At 40.6% G+C, this 27,457-nt stretch overlaps 1 protein-coding gene across 3 annotated transcripts in view; it reads right to left on the bottom strand.

Moving 5' to 3' along the window:
* usp54a (ubiquitin specific peptidase 54a) overlaps nt 1–27,363 on the bottom strand; it is a 35,510-nt gene extending 8,147 nt beyond the window's left edge. For 2 of the 3 annotated variants that reach the window (XM_061040434.1, XM_061040437.1), the window contains exons 1-16: nt 26,830–27,363; nt 18,165–18,257; nt 17,943–18,077; nt 17,632–17,745; nt 16,741–16,823; nt 15,344–15,446; nt 15,075–15,221; nt 13,019–13,168; nt 10,281–10,449; nt 9,768–9,959; nt 8,666–8,800; nt 6,821–7,505; nt 6,128–6,252; nt 5,714–5,878; nt 4,123–4,242; nt 81–264 (exon numbers count right to left, since the gene is read on the bottom strand). In XM_061040434.1, coding sequence (XP_060896417.1) covers nt 81–264; nt 4,123–4,242; nt 5,714–5,878; nt 6,128–6,252; nt 6,821–7,505; nt 8,666–8,800; nt 9,768–9,959; nt 10,281–10,449; nt 13,019–13,168; nt 15,075–15,221; nt 15,344–15,446; nt 16,741–16,823; nt 17,632–17,745; nt 17,943–18,077; nt 18,165–18,257; nt 26,830–27,009 — 2,780 coding nt within the window. In that variant the 5' untranslated portion in view covers nt 27,010–27,363. The remainder of the gene's footprint in view (nt 1–80; nt 265–4,122; nt 4,243–5,713; nt 5,879–6,127; nt 6,253–6,820; nt 7,506–8,665; nt 8,801–9,767; nt 9,960–10,280; nt 10,450–13,018; nt 13,169–15,074; nt 15,222–15,343; nt 15,447–16,740; nt 16,824–17,631; nt 17,746–17,942; nt 18,078–18,164; nt 18,258–26,829) is intronic. The other variant, XM_061040436.1, reaches the window with a different exon arrangement.
* Between the last annotated feature and the right edge of the window lie 94 nt (nt 27,364–27,457).

Here is a 27,457-nt window from a genome sequence, read left to right as displayed (position 1 = left end):
GTTTGATGCCTTTACAGCTGAAATATTGTTAACATATCAAAACAAGACTTTTGAGTGGTCTAGCAGACTACAGGTGATACCTGGGCTGTTCCTGGAGCTGCTGCCCCTCCTCCTCTTGTTGCTCTGGTTGATGTGTCCCTGTCTCTGAGTCCTGCTGCTGCTGCATTTGCATGCGTTGCTGCAGATTGCGTGCTCTCCTCATGCAGCGCTGCAGCCGGCTGAAACTACTAGCTCCACCCTCAGCCGCCACCAACTGCAGTTTAGCTGCAGCCGGGTCACATGACAACAGAAAATACACAACAGAAAGAAAAAAAGGAAAACAAAGAGAGGAAAGAAAAAAGGAAAGAAAAAGAAAAAGATGCAAAAATTAACTTGTGATGATTTCATGCAAAAATCTTTAAAAACAAATACACCAAAAAACTAAACATCAGACTGCTAACATGACGGTGCGTGTGTTTCTTATGGGATGGTAGACATGAGAAATAGATGCATTAAAAGATAAACCAACCAAATTGGTTCTTAAAAATGAAATGTTGAAATGATATGAAGACAAAACATCAAATTAAAAAAAGTTAAAAAGAAATATTAGGACAAACTCATACGCTAACCCTAGTGTAATAATATGTGAATCAACATGCAAATTCGGTGGAATAGGGCTATAACACCAGCACTTTAAAGTTACAGGCTCCAGGGCAAATGTGCAATTACACCAGTACTTCATAATCATCACTTTTGCACTTTAATACTCTGGCACTTTGCCTCCGGAAGACGGACTTTAAGCCCATTGACATCACACAGCCACTTTTAATGCTTGTATATATGTGTCTCTGTCAGCTCAAGTACAACTTATGTTGTTTGTTTTTGCCTGTCATTGTGGATTCATGTAAATCTGTATACCTGTGTACCACCAACCTGCCAAGTGACTACAGATTGAAGTTAGCCTAAAGCTACAATCTGACATATTCAAATGTTTATATTCATTAATGTGCTCTGTCCCTATTCTTAAATAAATACACAAATAAAAGGAGTAAAGTAAAAGGATCATTCTGGCGTCTTAGAGCTTTTGTTAGAATTTTCTAATTTTTTTGAGCTGTCACCTAGTCAGTAATTCAGTCAGTCAGTCAGTCAGTCAGTAAGTCAGTTTCCAGATTTATTATTTATTCAACTTTATTTAAAGACTGAATAAATGTGAAAGGTAAATAAATACCAACTATTTCTTGTAAACCCTGTATATCTTCCATTAGCACTTTTCTTTTACACTGCGAGGTTATTAAGAAATCTATTTTTTTTAACCTTGTTACCTTTTAGATTTGCTGGTAGAGCAGCACAAATCAACCATTTTTATCTCTAATTTCATTTAAGGTCGTCTTTTATGGTGGGGTCATGTGGGAGTTTATTTATTCAGGAGATGAAAGGATCTTTGTTTTTTGGGATTGGAGGCTGGAATAATCCATCCCCTTTTCTCACACTGGAAGACCTGGGAACCATCATTCTTTGACAGTGATGTGAGGGCATGTATAACTCCTATTTCAGAGTTGGAGCACCCCCAACACAGGAGGAACCAAGATATATTCTATATTGTTTAGTTGAACACACAAGCAGTGATGTCCATGTTTAAACCCCCTGTAACAACATCCTTTTAAAATGAACCATAACACTGACAAATAGGGCAACAGTGAAATTCACAAATCTCTTGTGTCTATGGTTTTTATTAATAAACATACAGCTCTCACAATACCATCATCTATTTTTAACTATTTTTGTCACATCGCTTCATTGACTGTAGATCGCTTCATAGCCCTCAAATGTTTGTTGTTCTTGAAGAAACTCCCATGAACTCTGTGTTCTGAAGATGTCACTTATGACATTGGAACCGTTTCTGAAACTTTCATACAAACTTTCCAACATCATTATTTGCGGGTTCTCCGTGTCTGACAATTGTTGTACCTCTCCATGTCGTATTTCATCAGAACTTCGGCTTCTGGAAGATGATGATGCTGTGACGAGTTTTATTTGAACAAGAAGAGGTTTGTTTATCTGCTGAAGCTAGTTTCACTGGCCGTTTTCTTTTCCTGCTGTGTCCATGTAATTATTTTGACGGCTTTTCTTTAATCATCTTGTCTGTCTTTGCATTTGATCTGTTTTTAAGTCAGTTTTTCTTTTAAATAAATGACTAAGTTTGTTATGCAGTGAAGACAGTCTGCTGGATGAGGCAGTGTGTGTGTGTGTGTGTGTGTGTGAGTTTTTGTGTAAGTATGATTGACAGATTAAATGAAATGAAAGAGAGATTGAGGTATGGGGAGTCTAAATGTGTGTGTACGAATAATGTTACACACAAACAAGTTGGAGTCTCAGTTGTTGATATCAGATTTCAGCAGGCCACTGTGATGCCTGTGGTTGCCATTAGAAACCAAGCAGGGGGTTAGTGGGCGGGGGCGAGGCGACCTCATTCATGGTGTTTATCTGGTAAACATAAGAGACTGTGAGGCAACATTCACTTAGAATAGATAGCAGCAAGCACTTGCCACTGCTATCTACTCCATCTTGAGTTCTGATTCACATAGGCTAATGATATTCAAGCACAAACAGGCCCAGAAGGTTTCTTTGCTCTGTGCAGGTGAGTCTTGTTGTGTGGCGCATTGTGCAGTCTGCACCTCTCATCCTGACCAAGCTCAATTCTGTCCACATACAAATGATGAGCTGGATGGGGAGGGGTTTCTTTTTAATGTGACGTCATGTCTCGACAGATGTGAGAAATGTATCACTTTGCTGCGTAAAGCCTTCAGACCTTCTCCACACATGTACAGGAAGGTGCCCATGTGCTTCATACACTGATCTAACCACTGATTATAAAAATAATGATAATACAAAGGTAGGCTTTTCATGGTGAGAATAGAGAATATTTATTTTTAGGTCAGGCAGAAGTAAAATTGTTGTCATGATTACTGTTAAGTTTAAACCTGATGGAGAGATTATCCTCTGAGGTGGGTTTCTGCTGTCTTTCCAGCTCTTTGCACTTGTTCATGACAAGCTCCATTTGAGCATTTTATCTTTCCAGCTGTTTTTTTGTCTCCTTCTGCTGGTCAGCAACTCCTCATCCGTCTCTCTCCAGCATTGCTCCATCTCGTTGTTAAGCAGTGAATTAAAGCGGCTCCATCTTTTCTAAGTTATAAGAGCTTGCTTTTTTTTCCCCACAGCGACCTTACTTTGACTTTCGGGCTAAAGTTCTTCCTTTTCCTTCCTGGGTTCCTCTCAGGCTGCATTTTGTTCTGTGTTTTGAACAAACTTTTTATCGTCTGGTAGATTCAGCCTTGAAGAAAAGCAGCTATTGAAAGTTTCTGAATGTTTCTGATGAATACTACCCAATCAGAGGTCAGACTTTGTTTTCACAAAGTGAGTCGGTCTCACAGTAATGTAACTTTTTGAGAGGCTTGTAATGATCTCAGTGCATAGACAACTGCCCTCTTCTATTTAAAAAAAACTGCTGATGTCAGCATAAGCACAGACTGAAAATAATCCTTTGAAGGTAAAATTCAACAAACATCGTCAAAAACACTTTCTCACGCACACACACACACTCAGCATCACCAACAAACAGAAACTTACTAACAAGCTTAACCATAACACATGTCCCATCTAATATTGCCATCCAGGCAAATTAAACTACTGCCCTGTTACTCTAGAACCCAAGAGCTCAGAAATCCCACAGTTCACTGTTTATTTGTTTTATGGCTCTTCACTGATGTTTTTTGGTAATATAGGTTGAATTTATACAGGTTAATAGAACTAAAGGAAAATATTAATTAGAAATGGTTGTGAATTATCACCTACTTTGATTTGAAAAAAAGCTCCACTGCTTCAGGGTTCAGCCAAAGTCTAAAACTGATTATTACAGTTGTAAAAAGAGAAGGGATAAACAAACCTTGGAGAGCAGGCGTGGCTTTAACCCTTTGTGAGTGCTTTGTGAATATGAGGGTGTCTTTTCGTCTCCTTCGCTCAGGTTTAGCAGGTACAAAAGCTGTGCAACACTCTTATGAATCAACCCCTGTGAACGTTTCTTAATTTGTGTGAGTGTGCTTAATTGAGGAGGTGAGGTCAGAAAAAAGAGTGGGAGGAGCTTACAGACTGCTTCGTTGACAGCTGACAGTGCAGCGGCAACCTCCCCAGCTTGCTCCAGACGCACCGACTGGTCCAGTAGAAGCTCCGCCTCTGCCACACATCGCTCAAAGCCATCACCTTTACCTACAGCATCAGCACAGGGAGAGACAAACACACAGCATTAACACATTTAGCGTATTAAAGCGGGGGCTGGGCTGCTGGCCAAAAAACTGTGTTTTAGGTGACTGAGTGTTATTGAATTTTTAAGAAGAGAACTTAGTGACTGACTGAGTGAAACTGTTTTTTCTCCAGTATTAAGGTACGTTTACAGAGGGAGTCCGCTTCCTTTACCCACACAAAAAAACAACAGCACAAGACATGATAGAGTGAGAACAGTGCTCAATACCAAAAGGGTAACCTTTGAAAAAAAAAAACACAGGATAAAAATAAACCGTAATAACCAGGTAAATAAAAAACAAGAAATGTGCCATCGGTATGATAAGGGAATACAAGATAGAAAATGTTCAGAGATTAATAAATAAAGGGACTGCAGTATTAATTTATAAAAAAACTTGAAATTGCAATTTTTTTTAGCTAAGGCCGTCTTCAAACAAATAAGAAAATTCTTATTTATGGGAGGAGTTCAATTGAAACATAACCAAAAAAAATGTTGAAATGCTGAAAATGTTGCTGTGTAGATCAAAGTTAATGCTGAGAGAAGCATGCTTCGATATGCTCCTTTTATTTTTCACAACCCTCTTCGGCCTATACCTTTATGTTGAGGGAAGCATTGGATCCAGGCTATTCACGCCTGCAGCAAATGAAAACTTCAACCACATTATAAGATTTTAGACCGATCCAGACATATTTGAGGGTGTTTTGCTGGTCAAACTCTAGGTGGTTATTTCTGCTTTGTACACCAGATGAAATTATTACACTGAGAGTCGGTTGTAAGTAAACTCAATGTTGATATTAAAGATGAAGAAAGAATTTAGTTTTCATTTCATTTAATTCTGCCCATAGTCCTGTTGGAGCATTCTAGTGTTTGAAGTTGATGGAAAGAGAAAAGAAAAAGCCAGAAAGAAAAGGAACTTACCACAAACAGTAATTTTAATTACTTTTTGTTGATTTTGTTGACCAGTACCATTAAAAACGTCATTGGAGACACTAGAATGTAAACATCTCTATAACCTAACATGCCCCTCAACCCCCTCCTTCCCATCCACCCACAACACACACACACACACACACACACACACACACACACACACACACACACACACACACACACACACACACACACACACACACACACACACACACACACACACACACACACACACACAGGCTTCACTACTGTGTGAGCCATTTTATCTTTTGTGTATCTGCTGAGTCGGCCCTTTCAGCTACTCAATGAGGAACATTCCTGTTGTTTGACACACACACAGACACACACAAAGATACACACACACGGGAAAGTACACACTTTGTATAAGATGTCTGAATGCTATTATTATTGTTACTGAGTGAACCACATCTCCCATGATGCCTTGTTCATTCTTGATATAACTTCATAAAGGAATGTGTGTGTGAAAGAGTGTGTGTTTCTTTGTACCCTGGATCTGCAGCTGGTCCAGGTCCAGGTACTTGCTGGGTCGGGGGTTGAAGCCGAGCGCTGCCTCCCTCTCCTTCTCTTGCCGTCTCTGCTGCTCCTCTTCCCTTGCTCTCTTCTGCACCTCTTCCTGCAGCTCATCCAGTTCACTACGGCCTGCTGGGGGCGCTGGAGAAACACAAACAAAGACAATATAGTAAAATACAGTAACAATACAGTTTTTAGTGTCAACACTTGATGACACAGGTCTTGTCATGATTAAGTCGGTTGTGAACCAGGGCTCTCATGAGACATTTAGATCGATCTGATTTGTCCGTCTGGCTGACATCGTGACAGAAGTTCAATGAAAAGACAATTGTTTGATACTAATTGTGCCCAAAAATCAGAGACACAAACACACATACAGATGTGACATACCAAGGTTCCCCCTGCTGGACGAGCTGAGCTCCTGCAGGAGAGCTCCGCTGCTCTTTGACCTGGAGTTCTTCCATGCCGGTCCTGAAGAAGAGGAAGAAGGCGGAGCTTTCTTCACAACACACTCCCTGAAGAGAAGAGAAGCACCAAAAGATTCATTTGAGTAAATCTAAATAAAGTTATATTTCTGGCGAGCAGCCACAGTGACACGTAGTGCTTCTGATCAATAAATGATCTAACTGATGAATATCAGAGAAAGCTCCTGTTATGGCTACTTCCATTCAGCCATATTGTTCTTCTACCCTGATGTAAACCAGCACAGTGGACAAATGGAATATTTTAGCGTAGAGAAGTCTGTGGATGTTAACCTAAAGGAGGACTGAAGGCTGGGGTGTTACCACTGCTAATGTTAGCCACACTCAGCAAACCACTTTGACAATATTTACTTGCAGACGCAGTGCTCCTGTGTCAAGTCGTGTTAAATGTATGGTGCTCAATTTTGACTGTTCTGAGTATTTCCTTAACTTTGGACTAGCTTACTGAATTTAAGGGTTAGGGTTATATCTAACAAAAAATGCTTCTAGAAGACTCAGATGCTTCTGATTCAAGACTTCAAATACTCAATTGCTTCATACTGCAGGCAATCTCAGTTTGCTCAAAAAACAACAACTTGATGAGGTACTTCATTGTTCCCACCTGTCTACCAGGTTCAGGTCCAGGCTGACTGGGCTGTTGCTGTTCCTCTCACTGCTCTCGTATCCACTCTCCATCCTCTGGATCAGCCTGGGAGGAGGGGGAGGAGGAGGTGGCAGCTCTGCTCCTCCTAGTCTGTCTCCAGCTCCTCTGCTGGAGGAAGTGGGTAGAGTCCAGGAGGAGCCTGGCCTGATTGATGCCACCCTCGCCTGGCCGGGCAGGGAGGCGTCTGCTCCCACTGTGGTTGCAGCTCCACTGTCGTCTGGAAGGGAGGCTCCAAGTGGGCTGTACCCCGCCTGCCTGCGCCTTTCCCGAGTAAAGATACTGTCAATGTTGAGAGCCTCCCTTCGTGGCCTCCATGCTGGTCGGTACCTCCCTGACCCTGCTCCCCCTGAGCAGCTGGACTTGGACTCGCTGCTGGTGCTTTCGGCCTCCCAGTCTTGGGGTTTATTGGAGGAGGAGCATGGAGCAGTAGCACTGGCAGGGTGGTGGTGGTTGTTGGTCGTGGAGGTGATTTCGGCGAGGACAGCAGCTGGTAAAGAGGAGGAGGAGGAGGAGGAGAGGGGTCTGTTGTGGATGATGTTACTCATGGTCTCCCTTAAATCTCGCAGGCGACTGGTTGAGGATGAGAAGGAACAGGAAGGTTTGGGGAGGTTACGAGGAACCTTCTGCTCCTTTAAAGTCTCACCTGTGGGGAAGGAAAGATGGAGGGGAGAAGGAGGGAAGAGAGCAACAGGAGTGAGGAGATAGAAGAAGTAGTAAAGAAAAAGAGAGGAAATAGATAGAATTAGTATTAGTAAAGGAGAAAGATGAGAGGAGGACAGAAGAGATAAAAGAAGAACACACAAGGAGGAGATAAGTAAGTGAAATTTGGAGAGCGGAGAGAATACAGTGAAGGACAAAATAGGTAAGTGAGTAAAAATACAAGTAATGTTACATCACCGTGCCGACTGGATGAAAGACAGAGAAAGAATGATTTATGAATGAAAACTAAAGATATGAGATCAGCAACACAAGTTATTCTTCTTCGTTTGAGTTCGACTTTTATTTTTTGATTCTATCTTTTTTAAACCACTGAGGAACTTTTGAAGCCCAAATTAAAGCATCAACAAAGAACTTGACCTTTTATCTAACTTCCTAAATGTCCAGGTTTCTCATTGGTTCGCTCTAAAAAGACTGACTTTAATGCAACTGTTTGCTTCTAGAAACTAGAAAATTAAATGACCTGGGAAAAATTATTATACAAGAATATTATCAGGCCATATAACTGGCTTAAGAAAAGTCCAGCAGATATTTAGGATAGATGTTTAAATCTTACAATATCAATTATAAATTGTATTTATTTGCAGGTTACTTTTGTTAAACTTTACGGTTTTATTTGTTGTAATCCTATTTTAAGTCTGTTAAGATGTTTGAACTGTACCTGTGTATTTTTATTTTTATTAATTATTTGTTTTATTTATAAAATCTGATCGTAGTCTGTTAGGAACGTTGTGATACACCTTAAAAAGTTAATAAAACGATCCTCATTATTATAATATTAGTATTATAATAATCTTTATTACAAGACTTGTTGTGCTTCTTTTTCCTTTTTATTAGAATACTATCATTACCTATGTCTAAGTAGTGGTATAGTAGTTGTAGTAATAGAAATAGGTATAGTATAATTAGTTCTTAAATTAGCCAGGTAATAATGTTGAGTGTTTGTTAAAGAAACACTAAAAGCAGATTTATATTTTTCTGGCTTTTAATACTAAAACTCAAAATAACTACAGTTATTCTTTCTGCTCTGTGATTGGCCCTTTTGTCCAAAGCCCCCAGCCCATTAATTGCACAAATCCCGCCTACCCTCGCTGTGGTAACCGGCTGACGAGGCCTCGTTGTCTTGTTTAGATCGCCGGTGGCGGCTAGAGCTCCGCCTCCTATCCCCGGCCCCGCCTCCCTTCCTCAGAGATTGGTGTTGCTCACTGTCCGTCGCGTGGCCTTAGCAACAAGAAGCATGGCAACAGATGTTTACAGCATGATCACAACACTGCTCCACACAGTGACAGAGAAGGAGGTGATGAATATGAAAGATTGATTCGTTTTAAATTCAGTGACTGTTCTCCTCTCAAAATAAGACGCTCCAATCTAATGTTAAGGGAGTTTAAATGAAGGCAGCCAAGCAGGACGTATTGTGACTTAGTAACCACATGAAGAACAAACAGCTGATGGCCTGTGGTTTATGAAGCAGCTGACACCACACAAGATGACTTCCAATTCTTGTTTTTTTTTCCTTCAGAAAATCTCTTTAGATATTTTTGGGAAACATGTATAACATATACACCTGAGGTATACTGTGCATGTCATTGTTTTAGAGTCTGGATACTCAGGAATTGTTTTGGCCCTTTAAGTCTTTCTAATGCTTGATTTTAACCCTCAGTCCAGAATATAGTAAATAGTCAAAGCATTAAAGCTGCCACTGGAAATTATTGTTAATCAACCAATGAAATTCTCAATTGATCCTCTGATGTGGAGTGAAAAAGTGGCTGTCGCAATTTCTCGATGATTTCACACTCCTTATTTGTACGACCACTTTTGCTGTAAAGTGCGTGGACACACACGCACACAAGTGTTTTTAATTACCGTACTCTGCATGACAAGACCAGCACAGGTTGAAAATAGGTGGAGCTATGGTGAGAATGTATGATGCAATAAATTCTAAGCTTCAACAACTATGATAACAGGTTTACAAGTTCTCTTACCCAAACAGGTTCTACAAAATGAACAGGGTTAGTTAGTAGGGATGAGTTTATTTGACTTTTTACAGTTCAAAACAATAACAGAACCATAGTAACAATCATAACCAGTATGACATTACACTATCTACCTGACCTGTCTTTACCCAACTCTTTTAAATGTTTGTTTTTTTTCAACCAAGAAGACCTTTCAGGCCACTCCAGTTACCCACCTAAGGTATCCAGGCTGCAGAGCGAGGTGTGCAAGGGTCCGTCCGGGCGCTCGATGCAGATGACAGTTCCTTGGGAGTCAGAGGAGTAGTGACTGGCCAGGGACTCATGGTGTGAGTGGGAGGGCTGTCGGTACGAGTAGCTCTCCGTCGAAGAATCGGTGCGAGTGTCGCTGGAGATCGACTGCTCACGGCCTGGTTGAGGGGGTGCAGGGATGGGTTAGTACACAAGTTGGGGCGTCAGTGAAGATGTCCATGTGCTCATAAAAACACTCACACAAAATCTAAAAGATTATATATTATATAACACTGCTACTACGACAATTAAAGACTTCTGCTACAAGAACAACAGCCACAACAACCACTACTTCTGCAACTGTTAGCTGACTTTGAGTTACCTCAGACTCATCTGTCAAAGAACTACCACCACTACAACAAGTACCACTAAGTCTGGTTTATTTACCTGAAAGTTTGCTGTTGTGCTACTACTACGACTCCTAGCTGTGTTGTAGTTACCCGAATCTTCGCTGTCGTAACAAGCCTTGTGGAGCTGTTGGAGATCGAAGCTTGGGGGAAGGTCCTGCACTGACACTGGAGTCCCACGGGGGTCGGCGTAGAGCAGCAGCAGAGGCTGGTAGTGGCCCTTGATGCAGCGAGACACTACGTCCTTCCACTTGGGACCGATCTGCAGAGGAGGAACAAGGACAAGCAGGAAAGGACAACTGTCAATAAAAATAATTGATAATGCGTCAAACACTCAAACATAGAAATACAGTCCCTCAGATGGTGCTAAGCTCTGAAGCTCATTAAACACTTTTTATTTGGCAATAAGCAAACATTTTGAAAGTGGTCTCTAACTCCAAAAGGGTGAAGACCATCTTTTGATGCTTAGAGGACAATGAGATATGAATGACTACAAAAATAAAAACCAAACCTAGAAAAAGGCTTTGTCAGTAACAACTGTGGCATCATTTGTTTTCTAAAGAGCATGAAAGAAATTATGATAATGATTTGAGTGAACATATTTAATTTATTGTTTTTATTCTACTAAGGATCCCCAATAAACATAGTGATTGATCATTATTTAGAAAATTAACGAGCAGAATCTTTTGCCTTTATCATCCTTATCTGCAATCATTCACAAAACATAACTGCAGCCCATGTTCTGGACCCCGGGTCCACTGTGTTTTTAAAGTTCAATGTTCTTTGTTACTTTCATTACTTTCTTTCATTATTTAATAAAGCGGAACCCAATCGAGTTTAAAGGAGACTTTAAACAATTCAAATGTAAATTGGTCCATTCCGCCCTGGATCTCGATTCACTTCTTAAACCAAACTCAAACACTGAAATCCAACTCAGCCCTAGTGATGTCACATGCTCACATATAGAAGATATTTAAGATTAAAACCAAACTTTCCGGCAGACGTCTTGAAAAAGAAGAAGCTGGAGTACAGCAGCAGTAAACACATGTAGTTCACCTTGATAGCACCGCTCAGCAGGTAAAACAGTGACAGCAGCTGAAATGTTCGAGGCTGTTGCAGCGCCTGCTGCGTCAGGCTTCCTGCCCTCTGTCCGCTTGTCTTTTTGTGCGACAGAAATCCTCCCGTTTGTTATTTCAACCTTTACTCCATTTTCCAAAAGTCCACATTCATGTCCATCTCTTCGACCTAATCAGACGTCACAAAATCCAAACAACCTGTCCATCAACCGTGTGTCGCTGGGTGTGGAAAAATGTGTGTTTGTTCAAGAGGAAGATAGATATAAAATGAAAGTGTGCAGCGTGGGCAAAAGTGTCGGCTGTGGTGGGATATGTGTGTGTGTGTGTGTGTGTGTGTGTGTGCGCGTGTGCTCAGACCACACCCTCAGTTCTGTCCAGCTGTACTGATAAACAATGGAGGGATATCCTTGTTTTTACAAACAGCCCAGAGAGGGGGACAGAGAGAGAGAGAGAGGGAATGTGATATCTCATTCCGACACTGTTATTAGAGTGCAGCAATAATAGAAAACAAAGCATAACATGGAGAGAGAAACTAATTTCAGTTTGAGAGTTTAACAGGAGACAGAAGGAGGCTGGAAAAGGGGGAAGAAGAGGACAGTCAGAGCAGGGAGGAGGTCAGAGGGAGAGACAGGAGAGACAGGAGAGGAGCTAGGATGGACAGGAAGAGAAAGAGCACAGACTACAACATGAGGTCATTTCCTGTCCTTAAACTGGCACGTCAAACGTCTGTGCCTCTTTACCTGTGAGGACACACAGTGAGATAAACAAGCAGGGGGTGCTTCTAGTGTAAAAAGATTTATTCTGTTGCATCTACTATATGATTATTCAGAATTATCCTAGCCTTGATATGAACTATAACTAAGTTCTGAATGATGTATAGCTTCAATAAAATCTGTTGCACTGTGACGTTAAGAAACAACACAACTGTAAGTTAATACTAATAACACATGCTTCTCTCAGTATGAATTCAAAATGATACCTACCACATGCCATTTCGCAACACAGTAATTCAACAGAAATAAGTTCATAATAATTAAATAGTAATTTAAGTTTTAAACAAACTTTCTGTGGTTTGCTTTGATGGCAACGCAAGCTCTATCTTTATCCTACAATGGCTTGCGTCTGAAGTTATAGTTTTCAGACCAATGTTCTTTGCTGATTTAATGATGAACAAATAGTTACAGAGTAGGGGTGTCCATGGATTAGATAATGGAACCTGATTGGTCAGATTTTGCCTTTGTCAACTGATAATTGAATGTCTTTTTTTGAGCTCATTGATCCATGCTGTTATTTGAAACACAAGACATAAACCCAAGAAATAGAATTGGAATAACGATTTATCCTATGATAGGACTTCATTCATCCTTTTTCTCACTCATCAAGTCTGCATCATGGTGACTTTATAATGATATTACACAGGCCCATTTACAATACCTTTCCATTGCACCTGCTGTCACTTTCATTTGCACCAAAGCAGGGGAAATCCATCATAACACACGCTTCCATTAAATTGAACTTACTTAGTGTTAAACCATTTCAATTAATTGTTACCTTAAATGTTTTTGAGAAGTGATTATCACAATGCACAAAACCCTCACTAACTGGTGTGACTCGTGTGAAAAAGGGGACGGGGAAGGCGTCCACAGATCGTTAAGTCAAGTTTCAACCAGGGACTTTATAATCAACATCTGTGACACAAATGCAACCTGAACACTACCAAGCACTGCATGTTACATCATGCATGACTGAGTATACCTCCTTGACGTGTGCATCATCAAAGTACATCCATCTTCGAATCTTCGTCTGGAAGAAGAAGGTGGAGTAATGTTTCCCGTAGTAACACACCATGCCCACCAGGTAGAGCTCCGCCTGACGAGCCTTCTCCTCCATCACCCTATAAAACAACTGCAGAGAGAGAAGAACACAAAAGATGAGTTCATCAAAGAAGCTGAGCTAAACTATTTTCTTTCACTGTATGCTGATGACACTGATATTTACCAAAGTGCTTGTTCAGGTGAGTGTTAAACACTTACAACCATAGAATAGAAATGCTTTACCATTGTCTTCCAGTGGCATTTTTTCCCAGAAGCTAAGCCAGGCTTCCCCAGTTTTTCAGACTTATATCAATTAAATGACTAATGTCCTAAAAATTAAACACTTTGTATAATAGTTTAGATCATTCTTCTGTGCTGCTGCTGCTGCCATCTCTGATCTTCCCCGATTTCTTATTTTACCCGTGAAACAAAGCCCCTCTATGTGTGACGTGGTAGACGTGTGGTGAAATGATGGTGGCTGTGATCTAATTCGCTTCGGTCACGTCTTAGAGGATGCCTGTTTAAGCTGGCATCCCTTATTGAAAAAGTATTATTATTATTATTCCTGTAAGAGAATAACCCAATCAGATGAGGCCATGGTCATACGACAGCCAAAATTGTAATTAGTCAGGACTCATGAAATTACAGGAAAAACCCCTTAGACTGCTGTTATTAGCAAGTGCAGTTACGGAGGCAGGAGATTCAGAGTTTATAGTAACAAACAATCTTTCAGCAGTCTAACTCAGAAACTAAAGCTATGAACAGAGATGGAAAAAAGGAGGAAGCTGGACTTTTATTAATAGGAATTAGTCGAAATTAACTGCAGCTGAAGTTTAGCACCGTCAGCTAACCACTGTGTAGGGTCAATAACGATAATATTCCACCACCATGAATGACAGAAGAATATTCCTCTTCAAAAAGGTGATAGATGTTTACACATCCCCTTCACTGTTTCTCTGCTCATGTGGCCATGTGAGAATTCAGTGACGTGGTTATAACACTTACTTTGTGTTACTTGTCTGGAATTCCCTCAGTTTGTTAGTCAGGTCATTGAAATAGATATTTTGTTGCAGATGTTTGTTCGCAGAAATAATCAACCATGGACAGCATAAGTATGAGGTTTCCATTCCCTGGTTAAGATTCAGGTTAGGTTACCTGAATAGATGGTGCTGTGATTGTTTTAAGCCTCTGCAGTTGCGGTAGGTGTTAAGAATGGAACTCATTTGTGCATGTCAAGCCCTTACAACAGGGTTTGTGTGTTTGATCGCTTACATGTAACCCGCTGAGCGAGAGAACGAGTGAGAGGGAGAGCGTGTCTGTGTCGTGTGTTTTCTGGTGTGTGCAGATTCTGGATCTGTATGATATAATTGTGTGTGTGACAGGAGCTTACTATTTCTCTTAACCGGCCCCGGGCCAAAAAAACATTCATGTAGGTTAGAGGTGTTGTCTCACATCGCCTTCTCAAATATTTTCCCCACTCCATTCCACTAACGCCTACAATCTTTTTGTGTATCGTAATGTTGGTTTTCAGTTTTGTTTTCTACATTTCCACATCCCTAGAACATTAAAGAAAATGTTATGTAAGTCAGTTCACAATAAGAACTCCTAAAAGCAATTTAATTAAAAATGTACAAAATCTGAACTTTGTTCATCTACTTACATAATATAAACTGAAAATATACTGAACCAAAACAAGTGAGGAAACATTACCAACATATTTCTCAACACTTTGTTATTTCTTTGTTTTTGCTTTTCCTGAGCAGACTGAAATGTTTTGATGGTTTGTTTGGAATAGTTATACATTTGTATTTTACGTGTTTTTTAATTACTTTAAATATTTTCAAATCCCCCAAAAAAGGTTGAACTTAAAGGTTACGTGAGGTATGGTAGGTAATCCTTTAACACTTTGATTTTGATTCATTTGTACTACATTGCTAAACGATCTCCCTTGTCTGCCAGAGAAGTATATTTTTCAGAGAGTTTAAAAAATGTCTTACATCCCCCAGATGCAGGCAGGTTCCCAGAGTGTGTATGACGTCTTCAGCGAGGTCTGAGTGATCAGAGTCCCAGACCAGACCGATGGTGATGATCTCTGGACTGTTGAGGAGGACACGAGCCATCCTGAGCTGCTGGCCACACTGACTCTGAAGAGGAGGAGGACAACGTTTACATTAGTATGAAGCAGTTCAAATTCATTCATTTAAGAAACTGTGACTGTGATATTTTTATTTGACTTGTAAAAATGGACACCAACAAAATATCTCACCGGACAGCTGCGCAGGTCGCCCATGCTGGCGTTTCTCAGAAGCTCCCCAAACATGCCAGGAGTTGCTTTCTCCCTCGACTCCAACATCTTCACTGCCTGGTTACTGAAAAAGAAGATGAGGAGACGTGATCTCTCCTTTCTCAATTGACTTAAACAGCCATGAAGTTTGAATTCAATTGTATTTTAAAAAGAAAGAAAACACACAGATACTAATGGGTTCACTTCAAGGAATTTAAAGGATATAAGTAAGAAACAACTTTGATTATGTGGTGGTTTGATAACAGGAGTAAAGAAGCTACATCAACCCACAAAAACATGAAATATGACTCTTTATTTAGTGAACTGATCAGAAGAGGAAATCTCTTCAGAGTTGGTTTCGTTCAGTGAATTGATGAGTCTCATCTTCATACTGTTTTGGGGTAGATAATCAATACAGCACATTGCAACATCAAAGGAGCATACATATTGTGTTACTTTGTTAAATAAATGGTTAAACATTTTAAATTATTAACTAGTGCACTGCTGACTGTAGACTTGAGCCATTTCACAGTCATCATTTCATTTTTGGACCACTAGAGGCAGCATAGCATTATGATACCTTTCTTTTACATTTCACCTGTATCCAATGATGGGTTGTTAGTTTACATTTGGATCTAAAAGGGCTGACTCACGTCAGTACAGCAGGTCCTCTTGCAGCCTTTACTTTAAAGAAAGTCAAAACGTTTTCCAACCATTTAGGGGAATAAAAATGATTGGATCTGTAAAGTAAATGTGGCAATACTAAAAAACAGACCATATGTGTCATGAGACTGTGACTGTACTGTAGCACTAGTGATTTTGCATTACGCTAGAGGAAAAGCGAAAGTAAACGCAGACTGTCTGAGCAGTGTGAACGAGACAGACCAGACACATGCTGAACAGAGAATTTTAAAGCATTTTCTGTTAATACTTGACTGAGTTTTTAAAATGTAAACTTTTATTCAACTTATTCACACACACACACACACACACACACACACACACACACACACACACACACACACACACACACACACACACACACACACACACACACACACACACACACACACACACACACACACACACACACACACACACACACACACACACACACACACTTTTTCCCCACTTGATGGATGAATCACCTGTATGCATGATGCATGATTAGCACCTATGAGCAACATCTCAGTAGCCATGATAAATGAGTGGGTTGCCTTGGTGACCCTGGCAGGTTACCTAGCGACAGTAGTTGGAGGGGAGGTGTGGCCTGAACTTACCTTTTCTGAGACAAGATCTAAATATAGAGTTACACACTAACAAACACACTCTCAAAGACACACACTCACAGTCACAAACGCACACAAAAACACACTTACCACAGGGAGGTGGTGGAGATGTAGTGGACCATTTGTATGAAAGGCAGAGGGTCTGAGGACGCTCCACAGCTGCTGCATACACACTGTCGCACAAACACACACACAGATATAAGGTAAACTTCTCATACAATACTTTAACTAGACGTACACAGATATATTATGTTGTAGAAGGAATATTTTAAAGAGAATATGTAGTGTGTTATATGCCTAAAGATTAAAGACGATAAAAAGCTACATCAGTGTCAGATGATGGTTTATTGATTGGCTCTATAACCAACAAGCTCCCCCTCTTTCGCTCTTTTCTAAACCAAAATGCACAAAACACAGAAAACCTTGTTCCTCTCTATCACATAAGGTAATTATGTTCAGCTATCTTTTTTTTTTATATAGGATATATACTTAACATTATTTTTAGCTCAAATTAAAGGGATTATGCAAAAAAATATCTGCTTCAGCCAGATCGCTTATTACCCCTGCCTACTGTCAGCAACATCATTATGATCAATAATGATTGTGTCTTTGCAATGACTAACATTCTCTGTGATGAAACAGAACATGAAGTCTTCAGCTGCAACAAGAAGTGACACTTCTATTTTCAACAGGATTATGCAAACAATTATCTAATTTGATTGATGATTGTATATAGATGTTCTGTTTTCATACGGTTAAATGAAATATCACCAATGTATTGAAACACAAACCATAGACCCTAGAGGTTGGTGTGATTTTTTTTAGGTTACTTAGGCTTCTAAAGTCTGAGGTAGAGGTCTTTCAAAGTATTTTTAAGTGAGAAAACACAAAGAGGGAATTTGGTAATAAAATTAGCCAATTTGGGGAAACCTCACTTCTAATTCTAGGACTCTTCATTCTCAGATCACGTCTCCTTCTCACCTGTTCATACAGCGTCATCGCAAACTTCTGGTGGGGGATGCAGTGTCGCGCTGTGCAGATGTCTTCCTTGGTCTCGTCTGCGATGTGAAAGTGTATCCTCATCAGGATGTTTTCCTGACAACACACAGAGCATAGACTGTAAACGAGCGCCTTAAATACTTGGTGTTTATTTTTCATAGTGCTGGGTAAGGCAGGTAAAGTGTGTGTGTGTGTGTGTGTGTGTGTGTGTGTGTGTGTGTGTGTGTGTGTGTGTGTGTGTGTGTGTGTGTGTGTGTGTGTGTGTGTGTGTGTGTGTGTGTGTGTTTTCTTACAAAGCACTCTGCGGCGTCGTCCATGATGCCCAGCTGAAACCTCTGCTCGTCCTGGAAGGTTTTGGCGAGTGCGCTGCGAAGAGCATCGGACGGTAAGACTTTCTCACTGCTGTACTGAAACTGAGCGAAGATGCTCTTCAAAACAAGAGGCAGATGGACAGAGAGGTTAGAAACGGGCAGCTGGTCGATGACTATCTCCAGATATCAGTCAGTCTTACTCACCTTCAGAGCGCAGAAAATGCATGAGTCCTCCATGCACTTGTGAGTCGTCAGCTGGCGGAAACTACGCCTGAAGATATCGAGGTGCCAGAGAACCTGCGAGACAGAGAGAGAACACCAGTAAATTATCACAAAGAACATTCACAAACGCTTACAAATACACATTTAGAATTGAATGAAAAGATAAATGACACAACTGTATAATGGCAGGACAAATTTGAGGACGAAAACCCCACCACTACTTTCTATCAGAAACAGAGCTCCATTTGGTGCCAAGATCTGACCCCTACATCTTCTCAGCAGACTGTTTCATTTGCCCAGAAATTCTCAAAAAAAAAAAAAACATCTCTGTCCAGCCTCTCTTCGTTTGACTCTGCAGTGGAGCTAGAAGACAGGCGAGAAGTAGAACTATCTTGAAAGATCGAGTATGTCCGTTTAAAATGATCACCTCTGCTGGAGGAAGTAGAGAGACGATAAGAACTCAGATTGTAAGATTCCAAAAATATGTGCGTCTCAGAACAGCAGCAGCTGCTCACACTTCGATAAAGGGGCTTTTTGATGCCTTTAAATCAGCTCACAGCCAATCACTGACCTGACATTGCAGCCAATCAGAGAGCTTTTTTAGCTTGGTGACCTGAGGATGAAGATGTGTCAAAATCACTAGAAATGGAAGAGTGTGTATGTGTGTTGTGTTGGCGTGTCACACTGTGTTCATCACTCTCTCCATCTGCTTCACCAAACCATTTGAACTTTAGCGTGACAAAGACAAGAGTGTGTGAGAGAGATGGACTGTGTTTAAGTGATACTGATGTGTGTGTGCCGTTTGCGTGCGTGTTTGAAAGAGAGAGAGAGAGAGAGAGATGAGGGGACAAAAAAGAGGGAAAAGGAGGACAGAACATGATGTTTGATTCTTCAGGCAAAGCAAATGTCTTGATGAGTTTTGGCTCTCCATTTTTGTGTGTGTTTGTGTAAATGTGTGTGTGTCTGTGTGTGTGTGTGTGCGTGAGTGAGAGCCACGTATAAATAATTAATAAAAAAGTAAAAAAAGTAATCAAAGCCAGTGCATTAAACATATAATTGGCCTTCAGGATTTGGCATGCAATGTGCAATAATAAGTGCATATAAGCTATAACTCAGGGTGTTCAAAGCTATCTGCTGTTCTTTATGTTGAAGACAAAACTCATGTTGGCAACATGCTCCTCCAGAATCTGAAGTTAATCCAAACAGCAGGTGCAGCAGGCACCAGTTTATCTAAGAGTAGATGATGACAAGCTTGAGCTTCATTTTACTGCATTCAAATGGTGTGAAAGCATGGCCATTATACCCAGGCCTCCATCCACTAGCTAGAATGTGTGCAGCTGAGAGAGAAAGCATTGCTGGTTTATGAAAAGTATCTACTGCAAAAAAAAAAATCAGACTTTGACGATGTGTTTACTTTGTTTGCTTATAGTGATGAGATCAAAACAGGATTACAGAAACTATCTTTACCAGAAACGATCCCAAGATTAAGGTACTTGAGAGCAATTTCAATAGTTTGTTATATTTGATCAGATATGAGGTCAGATTGAACTAATAATTTGCATAATTACTTTTTAAATAGGAGTAAGTTTCCTGTCAGTCTGCATAACTTCATTTTCCTTTCTTCAGTTTTGTTACTATGCACTCAGTTTGGACAGGAAACAGACCAGAACCAGGAGGAGTGAATTTCAGTGAGGTGTTAACCTTCATCAACCATTAGCTGACTGGATGCTAATGGGCCTGTACTGTGGGAGATAAATGTGATGGCCGTGACCTCTGATCAGTTCAATTGCATCAAGTGCATCAACATGACATTATTATTTTGATAATACGCTATTAGATAACATTTTGAAGACATTCGAAGCAGGCTCTTTGAAAGCTGCAAACCTTGGCTGTGCTAACATTGAGTCCTAAATAGGTATTTGATTCAACTGTGACGTGCCATATAAAGCTCTGGCAGGGTTCAGGTACAGTCAAGTAGAACTGGTGCTGTACCAGCTTCTGAAAGGATTTCTATGGGCCGAAGCTTCAGTTCAGCCTGCATGAATCAATCCAAAGCCATGAAGGACAACACACACACACACACACACACACACACACACACACACACACACACACACACACACACACACACACACACACACACACACACACACACACACACACACACACACACACACACACACACACACACACACACACACACACACACACACACACACACACACACACACACACACACACGCAGGATTTTAAGCAGCTGTGACGGCAGCGCGTGAAGGGAGCCAGAAGTTTCATAACAGGATCAGAAACATCAGTGCAAACACAAACTGAGGAGCAATAGTTCACATCGTCACTGAGCTGAAGCTGCATCATTAAATCATTATGTAACATAAGAACACATTGTGTCTGAGTCTCTACGTCTCTACTCAAACCACAGTATGACACTTTCATCTTCAGGTGATCTCCACATAAGTAAATGAAATCTCTCCTGCTGAGCGGCTGGAATTCAGACATGCAGGAATGTTTTCATCAGTTTATTTATGAGAAGGGTTTTCAAAAACATCCAGTCTGGAGGTCAGAGGGGTCGGTTTGTTTGAATCCCTGCAGTCACGTTTAAAGCTCCCTTCACAATGTTTGGAGATGAGCTGATTATTGTTTTTAACTTAAACTCGAGTACATTTAGAGAGAGGGACAACAAAAAGACAGACACTGGACTTCGTTTTAGGATGTAGACAATTACAGAAGTCAAGAGCTGCAAGGACTGATCCATAAATCAAAGTTCATAAACAGAACTGGGCTCATATAAATTCAACAATTATTTTAGTAATGGAGGATTGGCATCTTTTTTTTTTCGGCTTCATCTGAGTGAAATCAGTCTCTTTGTGTTTTGGACATTTGAGACACGAAAAGAAGAAGTGTGAGAAAGTGACATTAGACTCTGGCATCTACAGAATATATCAGTCACTTATGAGTGAATGAGTGAACAATCAGCAGATACATGGTTTGAAATAAGCTGTTAGTTGACTTTAGTAAAGAGAGAGAAAACATCAAATGATAAATGGTAAATGGACATGAGCTTGTATAGCGCTTTTCTGGTCTTCTGACTACTCACCTACTTATTAACCCCCATTCACACACTGATGGCAGATGTCTATGTAAAGTGACCATCAGAAGTAACTAATCCATTCATACACATTCATACGCCGCTGACGAAGCAGCGGGAGCAACTTGGTGTTAAGCGTCTTGCCCAAGGACACATCAGACATGTTTCTGCAAGAGCTGGAGATCGAACGCCCAACCTTCCGGTTGAGAGACGATGACTCTACCACTGAGCCACAGCCGGATCAAGTATCCCTTCAAATTAATACTTTTGTATCTGAGCACCTTAAATAAATCTCATGACATCACAGCTTCTGACTGTGTAATTTAAAGACTGAGGTTCAAAAATAATAGTTCCTCCCACATAATGCTTGTGATGAAAACAGCACACCACAACACATATACGTAAATAAGCAAAAAAGAAGATTCAGTGATGGAATTGTTTCAAAAATATCCTCTTTAAAATGTCAAGTCTTGTATAAAAGAAAAAACACCAACAAATGTGTGTGAGTGAGAGCTCTGAGGTGTGAATATGATGAATCATGGGACATACGTCCTCTGTGAAACATACTGTAGGGTCAGCACTTTGGGTGTGTTTGTTTGCTCTTCCTGTCCCCCCCACCAGGACCAATATGCTGCTTTGTCCCCGCAGGAGGAAGCTGCAGTGTTGAGCAGCCCAGGCAGGTAACAAACCTTACATGTTTACAGCACAAAGTAAACAACCATCAGTAATCTTTCTGTTGTTTTAAGGGTTATTGGTCGATGATTTAAGGTCGCTACAGAGGATTACTTTTCACCAATGTATCTGCAGATTATGTTTTTAACCATTTCAGATCATTTTATATAATAGTACCAACATCAAAATATTTTCAGTTCACTGATGTCTAAAGCAAATAAAAAAACTAAAACGAAATTAACAACCAGAAAATGTTTGTTTTAAGACTAACACAACTTTTCAATTGTAAAAGATAGCAGTGAATTTTCTTTTGTACATAAAATATTCAATGTATAACCTCATTTAACACCTCTGGAGTTTTTTGTGCTGAGACTTGAAACCTGCTGCAGGTTTATACATCACAACTAGAGATGGGGATTCCTGGGCAAGTCAGGGAAATACAATAAAAGCTCCATATTTCTCAAAATATAGATACTCAGCACCAGTGATTCAGTAACTGTACCACACAAGACAGGAGGAAAATATATTGCTTTCCTGCCCAGGATTGCTTTAAAAAAAATCAGTGTAGTTGACTTTCTGTTTTCTGCCAAACTCACATTGATCACATGTGATTGAACTGCATATTGAAGAAGTTCATTTAAGGTCCCTGACCCACACAGAAACCTAATAATATAAAACCACATGATGTCCCACAAACTAACCCTAACCCAACCCTAACCACCCCCGTGTACACTGGACTTCTGAACTGATCCAGACTTCACCCTGAAAAGCTGCGTGTGAGAACGCAAATGTCCAAAGTGTTTAAAACACTCTGACAGCCTCCTCGTACAGTCAGTACAGTCTAATGTCCAGAGCTCATATATGAACATGGCTTCAGATGGCCATCTTCTAAATGTGACTCAAACACATCTGGTGTAATATTAGTATAATATTAGAATATTAGTGTGTTGCCATAATGAGCAGTGAGCATTGGGGAGAGTGTCGTCTATGTGACACCAGCTGGGAGCAGGGGTGGCTGCACCCTGAATATGAACTCATTTTTTAAATATCTGAAGGAGGTGCGTTCAAGAAAAGTTGCTATTTAACACAAGCTGTCCTCTTTCACATCTGCAACATCCTGCAACAAAAACTAACACAGACTGGGATGGATTGTCTAAAGCAGCTGTTGAAGGAAATCAATCAAAAACCTGATTGAGGACAGATGAGATTTATCGTAACGATATTTTAAAAACACACCAGTTGAACCCTGATGAGGGCTATTATGAACGGAATTGTCTGGATAATGTGTGTTTGTACGTTATGGCAAAAAAAAAAAGTTTAATTAGTTTAAAGATTACACCAAATATATTATCTGCAGATATTTGCCTAATCCTGTTTTGGGCCGATTGACATATAAGTCAGTATGGTAGGATATATCACTATCATTACACGATACATGGCCCATGATAACAATAATATCATGATTCAGCGATTCTGTGACGCAGTGAATCAAATTTTAGGGGAATCTGTTTGGAGCCCTACATTTTAAGTCTTTTGCAATGGATATGATATATTCCTGTATCCATGTTCATCCCACACCTAAACACAGTTCTTGGGGAGATTTGAGTTTGGGAGGATTTTTCTTAGACTGCTTCATTCCTGAGCAGCGGGGAGGAAGAAGAGGATGAAGGTATGTGAACAGCTGACAGCCTCAGCTGCTTGTTACCGCCATGTTCTGCCTCTTCACTTTTTCTTCATCACATGTCGTAGCTGCTGAACCTCCTCACGACTCATCCAACAACACACCATGCCGCTTCCTCTCAGCTCATCTCGGCTCAGCTGGCTGCAGGCACACAATCCTTTTGATCACTTGGGGTTGACGTTAGCCAACAGTGACGAGTGGAGATGAACGGACGGCGGGCCAGAGGCCTGTCGAGGGGGGAGGGCGGGGGTGCTGTTGGGGGTCAGGCTGGTGAAGTTTTACAGTTGGCCGGTGCAGAGGAGTCATGAGGAAGTGAGTGTGTTCACGGTACACTGGGCTCAGGAGGGATTCAGATGCTGCAGGGCGGCACACTGATTCCTGGGGCCTAGTTTGCGCTCAGACTGAATGCAGGATTACAGTCAGACACAGTGTTCGACAACGTACAGCAGTGAGCTGTGTCAGTACTGCGTTATGGAAAAACAATGTCTACACGTATTCAATTATATATATCAGTTAATGGAAAAAGTAATAGTTAAAATGAGTTTATTATGGAAACAATGGGTGTATTTAATGAAATATGTTATGAAAGAGTAACTTTTAATCCTTCAAAGTTGTACTTCTTATTAACTGGCTATTGTTTTTGAGACGCTGACAAGTTTAAATTGATTTGATTGATATTTTTAGAATTTGAAAAATAAAGTTTATTTTATTTTCATGTATGAAGTGAAAGGTTTTAAAGGTAAATGTGTAACCGAGCTGTTGTGCAGATACATCACTAGAGTGTACTATTGTGACAGTCTTGGCTGATGCAGCCTTTTTTATTGACTGTATTCATGATGTTACACAGGACCACAAAGGTCTCATGCAGGACAGACCCTGTCAGTGATGCGCTCTCACAAATGTGCCTTATAGTAACCTCAGATACAAAGGACAGCCATCACAACTTTCCTATCATGTTTGATGTTCTTCAGTGTTTTGGGTACTGCATGCTTGTTTTACTCTTAAGACAGAAACAGAAAAACTATTTTCAGATGTTTATGTAGAGTTTAATCCTGAAAGTTTAAATTAATTAAACCCCATTATGACGTTTTCTTTGTTGTCAAAGATCACAAAAAATGTATTGACAACTTGAATTTAGTGGGTTAAACAAAAAAAGGAGGCTTGGTAGTTCTAATCATTCTGGGGAATATAATCATGGCAGTAAAAAAATATTGTGCTATTAATTCCAAAAATGTTTATTACTATCAAAACCTGGCAGCTAAATACTAAACATGTACCTCTGCTGAAGACATCTTTCTCTGAAGTTGGCTATTTTATGCTAGTTGTGGCTAATGTATCCTGGAGCAATTTGGACTATTCATATGTGGATGCCCACCAGAGTCTAATACATGCCACATTTAAAAGCAATGTGAAAAGCCAAACAAAAAAATCTGATTTTAGCAGAGAATCAGAATTGAGCATTTAGGCTTGAAGTGTGATCGCAGCCTAAGTCTCTGTGGCTGTAAGCTTCAGTTAAATGCTGTAATGAGTGTTTCCTCGTCAGCCTCAGCCTGTCATTTCAGCAGCCCCGCCCCTCAGGGTTAATGAGTCAGCCTTCATTTCTACCATCAACTCTGGTAATTATCACTCTCATGCACATACACACACTGTCTCAGCTTCTTTTGTTGCGGCTGGTAGAGAAACACAATACACACCTCCCCACCTCCTCTCGGAAAAGACGATGAGTCATGAATGAGTGTGATGTGCAGTCTGGGAGGTGCTGCAGGCTGATCAGCCTCTGGAGCTGCACACGCTCATTACAGGCTCACAAGGATACGGAGGAGTGATCAGACTGGTAGTTATGTGTGAGTGTGAGATAGATGTTGGAGTCGTCTGTCTGACTGCGGTTCACCAGACAGAGGACTGACTAGCTCAAAGGCAATGTGGTGGAACTGCAGTTTAAAGAGATTTGTGGGGCTCCAAGCATCGGTCTGCAGAACAAGCATGCTGACAGTGATGTCAGTTTATCAGAGAATCAATGTAATTACTCACAAAAATGCCTTCTAACACACAATGTGATTTTTAAGCACCATTAGTGCATGTTATGTACGTCAGGAGTTAGCAGTCATGCCATCAGCTCTTTGATGTGAACTTTTGCAAAGCGTTGCCCTGAGCTTAATGCTAATGTCAGCATGCTAACATGTTTATGTCTAGCAGTGTAAATGTTTACAACTCCCCCTTATTCTGGTCTGTTTTCGTTTGTGCTACTCCCTCAAAGGTGATGATTGGAGCCAGCTGTTTAGAAACTCCTTAAAGATCACTTCCCTCGGCTTCACTCTGCATTGACACTGGCTAAGCAGGGAATTAAAATACATTTATTTTGTAAATGTCATGTATTAAAGAAAAGCTTGTGAAACACTAAAGCAGAGCAGCTCTGACTAAACCTACTGGGTGGGCATACAGTGATTGAGCTACTGACTGAGAAGAATCTTTTAGGTAACAAAGGTAGGGACTAAGGCCTCCCCCAAAAAAAATTAGATTTTCGTTTCATCAGTCGAGACGAACCTTAATAAACTATCAATTTTAGCCCTTTTTTATTACGAATCTGCAACAGCGGCGTGACAAAGTTAAACCATCGATACACTCCGCCATTTAACAGTGATCCTGTCCTGCCCTTTAACGTCTCAGTTACTACCTTTCATGCGGACTTGGCGGATGGACGACAAGTGACATGTCTCTGGGATGATGTTTACGATGAAGGCCAGATGTTACATGGGGGGGGGGGGGGGGGGGGGGACAACATGATACATATCACGATGGGATGTGCATAATGACACTTTGCAATACTCAACATAATTTACTGAAAATGTAAAAGAGGAGCCAAGAACATGTTATGCATTAACACATTACTGTGCCGTGATGTTGAATCAAAACAATGTCATATAGAATTTTAGTTTTCACAATACCAGAATTTAAAAAATTTAAATCAAACAATATTAAAACCTGTTTTGATACCAAACAGCAACAAAAGGCCTTGGTCACCTACAACTGTGAACTTTCTTTAATTTTTAGGAGTTGAGACTTGTATGGTGTGTTCTGTAAACGGTACTCTGTGAGAGGTCAGGTCGTGTAAACTGTACAAAACTTACTACAGAGGTCAAAGGTCAGAGAGACAGATACTGCTACTGACAGTGTGTGTGTGTGTGTGTTACCTGCAGGGCACTGTTCAAGAAGCAGCTGTTCTGTCCCGGCTCGTTGCTCAGCCCTTTACTGGGAGCGATGGAAGTCATGGTGCGAGGCTTCATCGTCCCAACACCGCCAACGCCACTGCTGCCACCACCAGCTCCGCTCCCAACGCCACCGGACGCAAAGTAGTTCCTCTTCCACGACATAACTCCTCCTCTCTCTTTCTCCCTCTCTCCCGTTGGGTCTCTCAGCCTCGCTCCCTCCAGGAGTCAACTTCCTGTGGTCCGTTCTCGTATCGAAAGAGACAGAGCCATATCCTCCAGACGAGAGGAGGACGAAGAAAACTCTCAAAACAAGTGTTGTTGCCCAAAAATATTAAGGCCCAGAATAAGAAAATAAGTCTTCAATTGAAACTTTAACGATTTAACGATCTTCAGCTTGTTATGATCTCTAGGTTCCACATATCTGAACAGTAAAAATTGGGTTCACATATTCCAAAATATCCCAGATTAGTGGGCTGCCATAGCTCTAGAAAGTTCAAAAGGTTTTAAGACCTAAGATAATAAATACTTGATGTCCTCAATTTAATATCACGAATGTCCGTAGTTTAAAGATTGAAAAACCTTTATGGGGAAAATGTTTAGGAATTCAAAT

Source organism: Labrus mixtus, chromosome 6 (genome assembly GCF_963584025.1).
Source record: "Labrus mixtus chromosome 6, fLabMix1.1, whole genome shotgun sequence".
NCBI classification, from domain to species: domain Eukaryota; kingdom Metazoa; phylum Chordata; class Actinopteri; order Labriformes; family Labridae; genus Labrus; species Labrus mixtus.
This window is presented reverse-complemented; position numbering and strand designations above follow the sequence as displayed.